The sequence below is a fragment of the Mirounga angustirostris genome, unplaced genomic scaffold (assembly GCF_029215605.1).
Source record: "Mirounga angustirostris isolate CCGP_5_RB_7025 unplaced genomic scaffold, mMirAng1.0.hap1 SCAF_17, whole genome shotgun sequence".
Classification (NCBI taxonomy): Eukaryota; Metazoa; Chordata; class Mammalia; order Carnivora; family Phocidae; genus Mirounga; species Mirounga angustirostris.
This window is the reverse complement of record NW_026991725.1, coordinates 55,676,283-55,687,311: the sequence shown is the minus strand read 5'-3', so window position 1 is coordinate 55,687,311 and position 11,029 is coordinate 55,676,283. Positions and strand designations below refer to the sequence as shown.

Here is an 11,029-nt window from a genome sequence, read left to right as displayed (position 1 = left end):
TGATGGCTGAAAGGACGGATGCATGTGTGGGTGGGTGGATGAAGGCAGATGGATGGGTGGATGGGTGGGGGCAGGTGGGTGGATGGGTGGGGGGCAGGTGGGTGAGGGGATGGGTGGATGGGTAGGTAGGTGGGTAGGTGGATGGATGGGGGACAGGTGGGTGGATGGGTGGATGGATGGATGGATGGGTGGGTGGCTGGATGCATGGGTGGGTGGGTGGGTGGGTGGATGGGGGTAGTGGGTGGGGGAAAGGATGGAGGAAGGGGCAGGTGGGTGCAGGAGAGGATGGGTGAATGGGAAGGTGGTTGGAAGAAGTCATGCATATATGCATGCATGGGAAGATGTATCAATGAATATCTGGGGAATAGATGGATAAAAGAATATAGGAAATGAATTGTGCATACATGGAAGAATTAATGATGGATAATGCATGAGTGTGTGGTTGACTGGGTAGGTGGGTAAATAAGTGGATAATGAATGGGTAGATAATCAGTGCATGCATAATGGATGTTTGGAGGAATGGAGAATGGATGGATGGATGGATGGATGGATGGATGGATGGATGGATGGATGGATGGGTGGATGGGTGGATGGAAGAATACATGGATGGGTGGGTGAGTGGACTCCTCACTCACCTGACAGGCCTCTGGGACACATTGGGTGGGGTCTCTACATACAGTACATTGTGCTCAATGATTAGGGTGTCTGGGATCTACCTGCAGTAGAGACCTTCACAGACTTCCTGGTCCAGGAGTGGCACATGAGTCTGCTGGAGAGACTGTGGAGGAGGAAGAAGCTGTGGAAGAAATGGAAGACAAAGAGTGACAGAGTCTTGCCTTAGCCACAACCAGAGAGAGCTGTTTGCATTCAGGGAGAGGTACCATGGACAGGGATGCGGGGCTGGTGAGGGAAGCTGAGGCTCAGGCTGGGGGGGTGGGTGGAGAGGGCAGGGGGCTGGGAAGGGCTTGGGGAGGAGTGGGGAAGAGCGTACCTGGGTTCAGGGTGGGGATGGGTGGAGGGATGTCCCCTCAGCCCCAGAGGTGGGCTCATTTCCTTCAATTTCTCCCAGCCGGTCACCCAGTGGGAAGTGCCGTTGGGCAGCTGGGTGGAGGCCAGGGGATGGAAAGGGCTGGATCTTCCCAGAGAAGGCACATCCCCGACATCTGCCCCAGTAGCACAGCAACCGTGAGGGAGGGTGTGACGATCCCCCTCATGGCCTGCAAGTCGCTGGCAGTGCTGGGGGCATCCAGGTTCCTACAAGGGAGAGCTGTCCAGGTGGCGAGGCTAGACAAAGAGGGACCCAGTGCTCGCCAGTGTCTGTTAGACCAGGCTTCCTGGGGAGTGCCGGCCTGCGCCGTGCCCTCGGGAAGCTCCAGGCCAGGGAGGCAGGAGAGGAGCAGGACTCTCCAGTAGAAGGGCCCTCTGGCCTCATTGAGCCCCCTTCCACTTACACAGCAGGAAACTGAGGCCCAGAGAAGATCAGTGACTTGCCCAAGGTCACACAGCAAACTGGGGTCAGAACCATCCACAACGAAGTTGCCTGATTCCTAATTCCAATATCCACCTAGACCAGGCCTTGTCCGATTTTTCTTTCCTTCTCGGAAGTGAGTGACTGCATAGGGAGACACAGCAAGACCACAAACTGCTTTCCAGGCTGATGATAGCGGACATAATTTCTGCCACCCAGAAAACCATAGAATGTAGTAGTCAAGAGTTTGGGCGCAGGAGCCTGACTGACTGGGTTTGGATTCCAGCTCTGCCATGAATGGCTGTGTGATCTTGGACAAGTGACTTAACCTCTCTGGTCTGTTTCTTCCTCTGTAAAATGGGAGTAATGTAGTACCTCCCTTGTAGGTTGTGTTACGCAGGGTAAGTTCATGCACATAGGGTGTGTGGGACAACGCTCAGGAGTAGGAGTCTGTGGCTTGTGTGCGTGCACATGGGAGTAAGTGTGAACTCATGTGAGTGTGCACAGTAGGAGGGCCCTGGCAGGCATGTGAGTGTGTTTGTGCGTGAGTGTGTAGCAGCTCCTGCCTGCATCAGGGGACCCAGAAGCCTTCCCAAACAGGGGCGCAGTCTAGGAGACTATTTTTGGCTCCTGGTTTTTCTGTAAGCGACTCTCTGCCCTCCCCTCTCCCCAGGCCAGAAGCTGAAACCAGAGGTCAGGAGGTCAGAGCTGGGCCACCGGGAGCTGGTCCCAAAGACAGGGAGGAGCCACCATGTTTGTTGGGTGAATGAATGAACAAACTCACTCCCTCTCCACAGCCCAAGCTCCTGAAACCCAGGACCACCCTCTTGCCCCAGCCCCTCCGTGTGGGCTCTGCTCTCTCTGAAGTCACCACTCAGCTCCCAGGAGCACCCCGGAGGCCTGTCTACCTTGTAAGGCCAGGCCTGGCTCAGTGTGACCTTTCCTGACCCTAGGAGTCCCTGGGGTGGGCTGGGGGCACTGTGGGGGACCCACATGGGATCCTCACCCGCTAGAAACCAAGGGGCGAGGCGGAGCAGAGTTTCTTCCTTTCCTTTCCACACACTGTGGTCCCTACACAGGCACACCGGGCCACCTGCTAGTGTCCCCTCCCCCTCCTGGGCAGGGCTTACCTGCAGTGCTCAGGAACTTTGACCTTGGGGAACTCTCTCTGCACATCAGAACAGACACGCCCAAACAAGTGTTGCCCATAGCCCACGTGGAACAGACATTTTCTTGCCCTGAATTTTTTATTTTATTTATTTTAAAGATTTTATTTATTTATTTGAGAGAGAGAGCAGGGGGGAGGGGTAGAGGGAGAGGGAGAAGCTGACTCTCCGCTGAGCTGGGTGCCCAGTGATGGGCTCGATCCCAGGACCCTGAGATCATGGCCTGAGCCGAAGGCAGACGCTGAACCGACTGAGCCACCCAGGCGCCCCTGCCCTGAATTTTTGAAAGAGGATTTGTATATTGGGGCGCCTGGGTGGCTCAGTCATTAAGCGTCTGCCTTCGGCTCAGGTCATGGTCCCAGGGTCCTGGGATCTAGTCCCACATCGGGCTCCCTGCACCGTGGGAAGCCTGCTTCTCCCTCTCCCACTCCCCCTGCTTGTGTTCCCTCTCTCACTGTGTCTCTCTCTGTCAAATAAATAAAATCTTAAAAAAAAAAAAAAAGAGGATTTGTATAATCTTTACAGCGTTGAATTTGGTAAGAACAAATTACTTGTTAGTGTGTAGGACCACGTGACGACTATCCCAGAATCCAGCTCGGTGCTCAGCACTCAGCAGGTGCTCAGGAACCATTTCTTGGCTCAGTGGCGCTCGTGATTTGATTCTGACCTCACAGAGGATAAGCCGAGTTGATTTTACCCGTTGACATCACATAGAGGGTAGCAGGTGCCAAACTCAGCAGGTATTATGTTTGATTTGACATTTTCTTCTTGTAGTTTGGAGATTCTCATGCTCCCATCAGGTTTCAATCCTTCTCGGAGACGGTAGAAACATGCACAGGCCTACAGAGCCTTGTGGATAGAATGGGGCCATCCACACCTAACCCCCACAGTCGGTCTCCCTGGGCAAGGGGTGCCCCTCAGAGCCCCAGATACCAGCAGTGTCCTCTAAGAGCAAAAGGACGGAGGCCTGGACTTTCTCCAGGAGCGGGAGGCTCTCAGCCCCAGGATGCAATAAGTTTCCCCAGGCCTGTCGCTCTGCAGGGCCGGTTCCCACAGTAGCTCACAGCAAGCAGCTCTCTCAGTGCCTGGCCTGGGGTGGGGGGGCCCTAGCCTTTGTAGCCGGCCTCCCCGCCCACCTCCAGCCCCGTCCTTCTGATCCGTCATCCACACAGCAAGCCAGAGGGACCAGGGCCAGTTTCTTGGGTGCGTGACCAGTGCCATCCCGTTTCCAAGTGTGAAAGACCAGAGTGAGCCGTGAGCAATATCCAGCCCCGCCTGCTAGGGAAGGTCTCTACTGGATGGACTTCTCCGGGTGAATCCATCCCCCTGCCCCTCTGCATCCTAGCACCTGGGGCTTAAGAATAACTTCCCCTGGGCAAGTGGCTTAAGAATAACTTCCCCTGGGCAAGTGGCTTTCTGTACGTACTTGTGACCCCCTCAGAGCTCAGAGGAGTGAAAGCAAACACCCAGGGCCCCTGGCTCATACAGGTCAGCTGGGAAGCAAGCCCAGAGCAGTCTGGCTCCAGAGCCTTGGCCGCTCGGAACCTATCACAACCAGGTACCTGACCACGAGCCACCTGACGGCCAGATCATGTCCAATCAGGAAAGGGGAGGCAGGCAGTCCCCGGAGGGGGGATGGCATCTGAGCTGGGCCTGCGAGGGTCTCTCCGGAGGGAGGAAGGGGGGCCCCTTATGCAGGCAGGGGGAACCCAGAGCCAAGGTGCAGAAGCAGGGAAGGGGGAGAGAGGGTAAAGCCCGGAGAGGAAGTTTCGGGCCCGCAGGTGCAGGCCAGGTTGTTTGGATTTTGATCTGATGGTTGTAGGGAGCTATGGCCAGTGTTGGAGCTGCATGGAACAGCATGGAGCAGCTGTGCTGGGGGGTGGGGGGGTGGACGCTGGCTGTGCGCTGAGGCCAGTCAAGAGGCAGTCAGAAGGTCCAGAGGGGACGGTCACGAGCTTGAAGCTATGTGAAAGCCATGGGAAGGGGGAGACACCAGGGGTCACACAGCCAATGTCAGAGATGCCAGGGGGGCTGGGGACTCGGGTCCAGGAGGGAAGGCGCAGGACCACATGCAATAGGCCGGCATCCTGGGGCCCCGCATAGAGCGGGCGCTCAGTAAAATGTTCCTCCAGTGACGGAAGGGAGGCTCCCTGTCCCTCTCCAGGTCAGCTGGGGCGGTGCTGTCCCAGTTTCCCACACCCCTCCTTTTGCACACCGTGCTCGTGCTCGGTGGCCCCGGAAGAACCCTGGCTGGACCAGTAGGGGCCGTGCCTGCCCACAGCTCCATCTCTGCCATGCACCCATATGGCTTCTCTCTCTCCGTCCCTCCTCCCCCCTCCCTGTCCTTATCTTTCCCTTCCGTCTCCATGGAGACTCACCACCTCGGCTCTCGCCTGCATCCCAGCCTCTGCCAGGGATTCTGGGCCCGGCTCAGTCCCTCCCTCCTTCGGAGCCCTGGTTCCCGCAGTCCTGTCTCCTCCCCCTGGGGTGAGTCCAGAGGCAGCCTCCTCTTTCCCGACTGTCACATCTATTTTCCAGCTCTGACGAGTCCGGGTCGGCTCCTCTGGGGAGACCATCCCCCACCCACCCACCCTCCACCTGCCACAGCTCGGCCCTTCCAGGAGGAAAGCCATCCTTGTTGCAGCCGACCGGGTCTCTGTCTCGGGCCTCCGCTCTCTGCTTGCAGACCTCTCCCCACTCCCAGCGCCCCCCATGCCGAGGTCCGCCTTGTCAATCATCTCCTTTTGTCACTGGCTGGGCAAACAGGCAAGTCCTGGGTCCTGACATCTGGGGGGGGAGGGGGGGCAGAATGGGTGGGGGTGGGAAAGGGCCACCTGGGGACGAGGGATGGGTCTGCAGAAGGGGGATGGAGGCCACTGAGACGCAGGAGGAAGACAGAAACCTGGATTCTCTTCTAGATAACGTTTTATTCCCACCCCCTGCCCCCCATTTTTGTCTCCAAGGAGAGAAAACGGAGCTTCGTGGGAAGCAGTCGCAACAGTTGGTAAGTGGCAGGGCCTGCCAGCAGGACTGCTTTGAGGTCTGCTCGCTCTCTGTGGGTCCAGGAACCCGGGCCCTGTGGCCCCCGGCGTCCTGCGGGCTGTCCCAGGGGAGGGCCCGAAGCTGGATCTGCTGTGGAGGGAGGGACGGGGAGAATCTGGTGGGTACTGCTTGGAGACCGAATCCAGCTCCAAGAGGGAGCGCGGAAGGCATCTTCTAAGAACCAGAGCCATCTGCCCCACCACCGGGAGGCTCCCACCCTCTCCTTGTGGCCCCACGGTGTATGCAGGTGTCACTCCTGTCGGGGGGAGGGGGGAGGTCCGGCCGAAGCCGGTAACTCCCAGTGGGAGCCCTTGCAGTGGAAGGCAGTGGGAGAGAGGTTTCCAGAAGGTTTGTGCCAGGCACTGGGCAGGGTGCCCTGATGGCCCCATGAGCCCAGGGCTGCTAACCTCTCCTCTTGGCCGGTTAGGAAACGGGGGGCCCAGATCAGTCCGTGCAGGAGCCTGCCCGTGGCTGCCCGGGGTGGCGGTGGCGACGGCGATGGGGCAGGGTTAGGACTTCACCCGGGCGCCTCCCTGCCGGGAGCACTGTCCCCACGGCTCTGCCATCCCCGGCACTGGGGTGCAAGTCAGTGAGCTGGCCTCTCTGGGAGCACCCTGCCCCCCCAACTCCCAGCCCGCCGTACTCCCTGCACGCCCCCCCATGCTGCTCCCAACAGCTGCTCTGCCGCCCCCCACCCCCTCCACGCCAGGTCCCACACGCCATTCCCCAAGTTAGAGCTGGGCCTGGGGTCCCGGTCTGCGGCGCCCCGGGAGCTTCCTGCCTGCTCCATCTGCCTGGAGAGGCTGCGGGAGCCCATCTCGCTGGACTGCGGCCATGACTTCTGCACGCGGTGCTTCAGCACGCACCGTGTCCCCGGCTGCCAGCCAGCCTGCTGCCCCGAGTGCCGGAAGATCTGCAAGCAGAAGAAGGGCCTCCGGAGCCTGGGGGAGAAGATGAAGCTCCTGCCGCAGAGGCCTCTGCCCGCCGTGCTGCAGGTCCGGGGCCCAGGCCTCGGCGCTGGGGCTGCTGGGGCGGGGGGAGCTGGAGGGACCTGGGTCCGATCCCCGAGGGGCCCGGCAGCTCTGGCTCTATTCTGGGATGTCGGGGTGCGGGACGGAGTCTGGGGTCGGCCGCGCGCCGCCCTTGGCGGCTCAGGGAACCTTCCTTCTCCCGACGCAGACATGTGCTGTGAGGGCTGAGCCACTGCTCCTGGTGCGAATCAACACCTCTGGAGGCCTGATCCTGAGGATGGGGGCCATCAACCGCTGTCTGAAGCACCCCCTGGCCAGGGACACCCCTGTCTGCCTCCTGGCTGTCCTGGGGGAGCAGCACTCAGGGAAGACCTTCCTCCTCAACCACCTGCTCCGGGGCCTGCCAAGCCTGGTGAGGGAAGGGCTGGGGCAGGGGGGCAGTTTAGGGGTCCCAGCCTGGAATTGGGAGGGGAATGGGGGCTGGATGGACCAACGGATGCTTTCTTTTTCTGCCTTGCAGGAGTCAGGGGGGGGCGGCTGGCCGAGAGGAGGAGGGTCCCTGCAGGGGTTCAGGTGGGGTGCCAACAGCCTTACCAGGGGCATATGGATGTGGAGCCACCCTTTCCTGCTGGGGAAGGAGGGGAGGAAGGTGAGCGGCATGAAGGGCACAGGAGGTGAAGATTGCAGGCCGGGGGAGGAGAGGGTGAAGAGGTTTGGGGGGACGGGGAGATCGTAGACAAAGGGGAGGGGAATGGAGAAAGCAAGCTTTGGGGGCAGGTACAGGAAGATGCGGTGGACGAGGGAGGGTTGGGGGAGCACGTGGCGGAGTGAGGCAGGCCTGACCCCTCGGTTCATCTCCCCGCCTCCCCCGCCCCCTGCACAGGTGGCCGTGTTCCTGGTGGACACAGGGGACGCCATGAGCCCCGAGCTGAGCAGAGAAACCAGGACCAAGCTCTGCGCCCTCACCACGATGCTGAGCTCCTACCAGGTGAGGGCGCTGTGATCCGGTGCCCCGCCCCATCGGCCCAGCTCCCACTCAGCTTTCTCCAGGACGGGGACATCTCAGCCCGGGGCTGGCCCTGGGAGTGCTCGGGATGCTTACCCTGATCTCACAGACGCCTGTGTCTGGGGTCCCCCCACAGGTTCTGGGGATGCCCCTGCAAGGGAGGGATGCCTGCAGTCGGTGAAGGTGGGAACATGGTTTGTTCAAAAGGGAAGTCAAAGGTCCCCAGGAGCCGCTGAAGGCCCGCAGGACCATTCTCGGGCCTGCCTTCGGTCCCTCACGGCCAGCCCAGGCCCTGCAGGCTGCGGAGGCCCCCAGGCAGGTGTCTCCCGGGTCCTGACCCCACTGTCGGCCTGCGAGCTCCTTCCTCACCGGGGTCTTCCCAGTATCTCTTTGCCTTTGCAGACCCTCTTCCATCTTGTTCTCCTTGGTTCCAGATCCTTAACACCTCCCCGGAGCTGAAGGATACAGACCTGGAATATCTGGAGGTGAGGAGAAAATTTGGTCCTGGGGCGCCACCCTATTCCTGCCCTGGCCATAAGTCCAGGGGACTGGACCAGCCGTTCTGGCCTAGGAGTTCATGACCTGGAGCTGGGCTGGTGCGTTTGAGGGCAGAGGGTGGAGCACGAGATGCCGGGTTGGGAGAGGCAGGAGAATCCCAGAGCTGGGAGTGTGGGGGATGGGGAGAGTATGGGGGTGAGGGTGGGGGGTCCTCCAGTGGGTCCAGAGGGGAGGAAGCCACAGTCCTTGGGGTAACCCAGCCATGACCCCTGGTGCCTCACCCCCAGATGTTTGTCCACGTGGCCGAGGTGATGGGCAGGCATTATGGGATGGTGCCAATCCAGGTGAGACACCCATTTCTGGACCCATCACCCCAGACCCTAACACCCCCAGGCTGCTGGTGTCAGGACCCCTTCTCTTCCAGCACCTAGATCTCTTAGTTCGTGACTCATCCTACTCCAACAAGGCAGGGCTGGGCCGCGTGGGTGACATCATCCAGGTGAGGGGTGCCGAAGGAGGGGATACAAGGGGGTTCGGGAGGAACTGGGCAGAAGGGGAGGGGAGGCCCGAGGGGGCCTGCGGGGGAGCCAAGAACAGGAGCCTGGTCCCTAGCTCAGAGGTCTCCCCATCCGTCTCTCAGAAATCCTCCGGCAAATACCCCAAGGTTCAGGAGCTACTCCAAGGAAGGAGAGCCCGCTGTTACCTCCTGCCCACCCCGGGGCGTCGGTGGGCAAGCAAAGGCCACGGAAGCCCCTGCGGTGAGCGTCCCCGGGGACAAGGCCTCCCCAGCTTGCCCTCCTCCTCTGGCCACCCCTTGGCCCCAGCGAGCTTCTCCCTGCCTCTGACACCCTTTCTCCTCCCAAAGCCCGGCCCTGCTCAGCCCCCGGTCTCCTCAGCATGAGGAATCTCTTCCTCAGACACAGATGACGATTTCGGCCACCTCTGTGCCTACGTGGCGGACGTGCTGAGCGCAGCCCCCCAGCACGCCAAGAGCCGCTGCCCGGGGTACTGGAGCGAGGGCCGCCCCGTGGCCAGGGGGGACAGACGCCTGCTCACGGGGCAGCAGTTAGCTCAGGAAATCAAGGTGCGCCCCCCCTCCCGCCCGCCCCCAGGCCCCGGAGAGCCCCCCGCCCCCTGCCCGCCCTGACCCCTCCCCTGATGTCTCCGCAGAACCTCTCGGGCTGGATGGGGAGGACCGGGCCCGGGTTCGCCTCCGCGGACGAGGTACGTCCGTCCCCGCGCAACCCTCCGGAGGGTCTGGGGGGCCGGGTGCGTGGGCCCTGGGATGCAGCCGAAGGCGGGAGCGGGAGGAGGGAGGCAGCCTGGCTTTGCCGTGGACAGATGGCCGCCCAGCTGCACGACCTGAGGACGGTGGAAGCTGCCAAGAAGGAGTTCGAGGAGTACGTGCGGCAGCAGGTGAGCCGCGGCCCCGCGCGGGAGCCCCAGGCCTCGGGCTCCCGGGCGGGCGGTCAGCGCGCCTCCCTTTCTCCCCGCCGCAGGACGCGGCCACCAAGCGCATCTTCTCGGCGCTGCGGGTGCTGCCCGACACCATGCGCAACCTCCTGTGCGCCCAGAAGGACGCCGTCCTGGCCCGCCACGGGGCGGCCCTGCTGTGCAAGGGCAGAGAGCAGACCCTGGAGGCGCTGGAGGCCGAGCTGCAGGCCGAGGCCAAGGTCTTCATGGACTCGTACACCATGCGCTTCTGTGGCCACCTGGCCGCCGTCGGGGGCGCCGTCGGGGCCGGGCTCATGGGCCTGGCGGGCGGCGTGGTGGGCGCGGGCATGGCCGCGGCCGCGCTGGCCGCGGAGGCCGGGATGGTGGCGGCTGGCGCTGCGGTGGGGGCCACGGGGGCTGCGGTGGTCGGGGGCGGCGTGGGCGCCGGCTTGGCCGCCACCGTGGGCTGCATGGAGAAGGAGGAGGACGACAGGGTGCAGGAAGGGGACCGAGAGCCCCTGCTGCAGGAAGAGTGACCAAAGGGGGGAAGAGATGCCAGGTGGGAGGGAAGGAGGTGCGGGAGGGGAGGGGTTGGGGGTGGTGCCGAGCCCCCCCCCCCCCCCGCCCCCCACCCCGGTGTGCCGCGCTGCCGCGGTGGAATGCCCAGTGTCTGGGTGGCTGACTGAGCTGGACAATCGAGGCGGCTCCAGGATCCTCCAGAGAGGCCGTCGGGGGCCCGGAAGCCGTGTCCGGGGGCAGCGAATAGAGTATAGGGCCTGTTTCGGGCGGCGGACCGTTACTGACCTGCCATGGTTCCCAGGTCCACTTGGCCCCAGTGTCTCCCACCAAGAGTGAGGCTGACCCTCCCCACCCTGGCTTCTTTCCCCTGATGACCCCGGATTGTAGGAAGGCTGAGCAGGCACCATTCTGGAAGTCTCCCTTGGGTAGAGAGGATCCATCCCTTCACAGATGGGAGGAGAAGTCCCAGGTTGAGTGACCTTGGTGCTCAGGGGCAGGGAGCACAAAGGAGGGGCTGGGGGCGGGGAGAGAGAAGGAGGGGCCACCGGGCAAAACCAAAGAGTCCAGGTATGGTGGACAGTGGCCTGAACCCCGGAGTGGAGCCATTTGCTTTGACCACTCTTCCCCAGGCTGCCCCAGGATGATAATGGTGGTCCCCCCCGCCCTCTGCAGCCCCAGGGAGGCCACATGGGCACTTTGAATGGGGGTCCCTGCAGCTGTTCCTTCATGGTGGTGTCCTTTGTCGAGCCTGCTCGGACAGCAGAGTGCCCAAGTTCTTTCTGGAATGCTGTCCCCACGATGGGTTAGATGCCAAAGAAAAACACCAGTAATTGCATTCGGAGCTAAACCAGGCAGCACTCCTAAGTCTATGGAAGCCCTGCAAGGGACAGCAAAGGGAACACTTTCCACACCGGACACGAGCACG

The 11,029-nt window shown here is 61.9% G+C and overlaps 1 protein-coding gene across 1 annotated transcript; it reads left to right on the top strand.

The window, feature by feature from the left end:
* The first annotated feature begins 289 nt into the window (after positions 1-289).
* Positions 290-10,216, top strand: RNF112 (ring finger protein 112). Its single transcript, XM_045888151.3, has 15 exons — positions 290-877; positions 5,173-5,400; positions 5,598-5,638; positions 6,386-6,671; positions 6,856-7,059; positions 7,168-7,296; positions 7,531-7,635; positions 8,088-8,138; positions 8,439-8,495; positions 8,576-8,650; positions 8,792-8,909; positions 9,069-9,235; positions 9,322-9,375; positions 9,493-9,567; positions 9,651-10,216. The coding sequence occupies exons 2-15, from the start codon at positions 5,347-5,349 to the stop codon at positions 10,119-10,121; spliced, it is 1,887 nt and encodes a 628-aa protein (XP_045744107.2). The 5' UTR covers positions 290-877; positions 5,173-5,346; the 3' UTR covers positions 10,122-10,216.
* Positions 10,217-11,029: the final 813 nt, after the last annotated feature.

Coding starts and splice junctions, on each gene's coding strand:
- RNF112 (XM_045888151.3), top strand. CDS start 5,347: ATGCCGAGGTCCGCCTTGTCAATCATCTCCTTTTGTCACTGGCTGGGC. Junction 7,297..7,530: donor TGGGGAAGGAGGGGAGGAAG/GTGAGCGGCATG, acceptor CCCCCTGCACAG/GTGGCCGTGTTCCTGGTGGA. Junction 8,910..9,068: donor AGGCCACGGAAGCCCCTGCG/GTGAGCGTCCCC, acceptor TCTCTTCCTCAG/ACACAGATGACGATTTCGGC.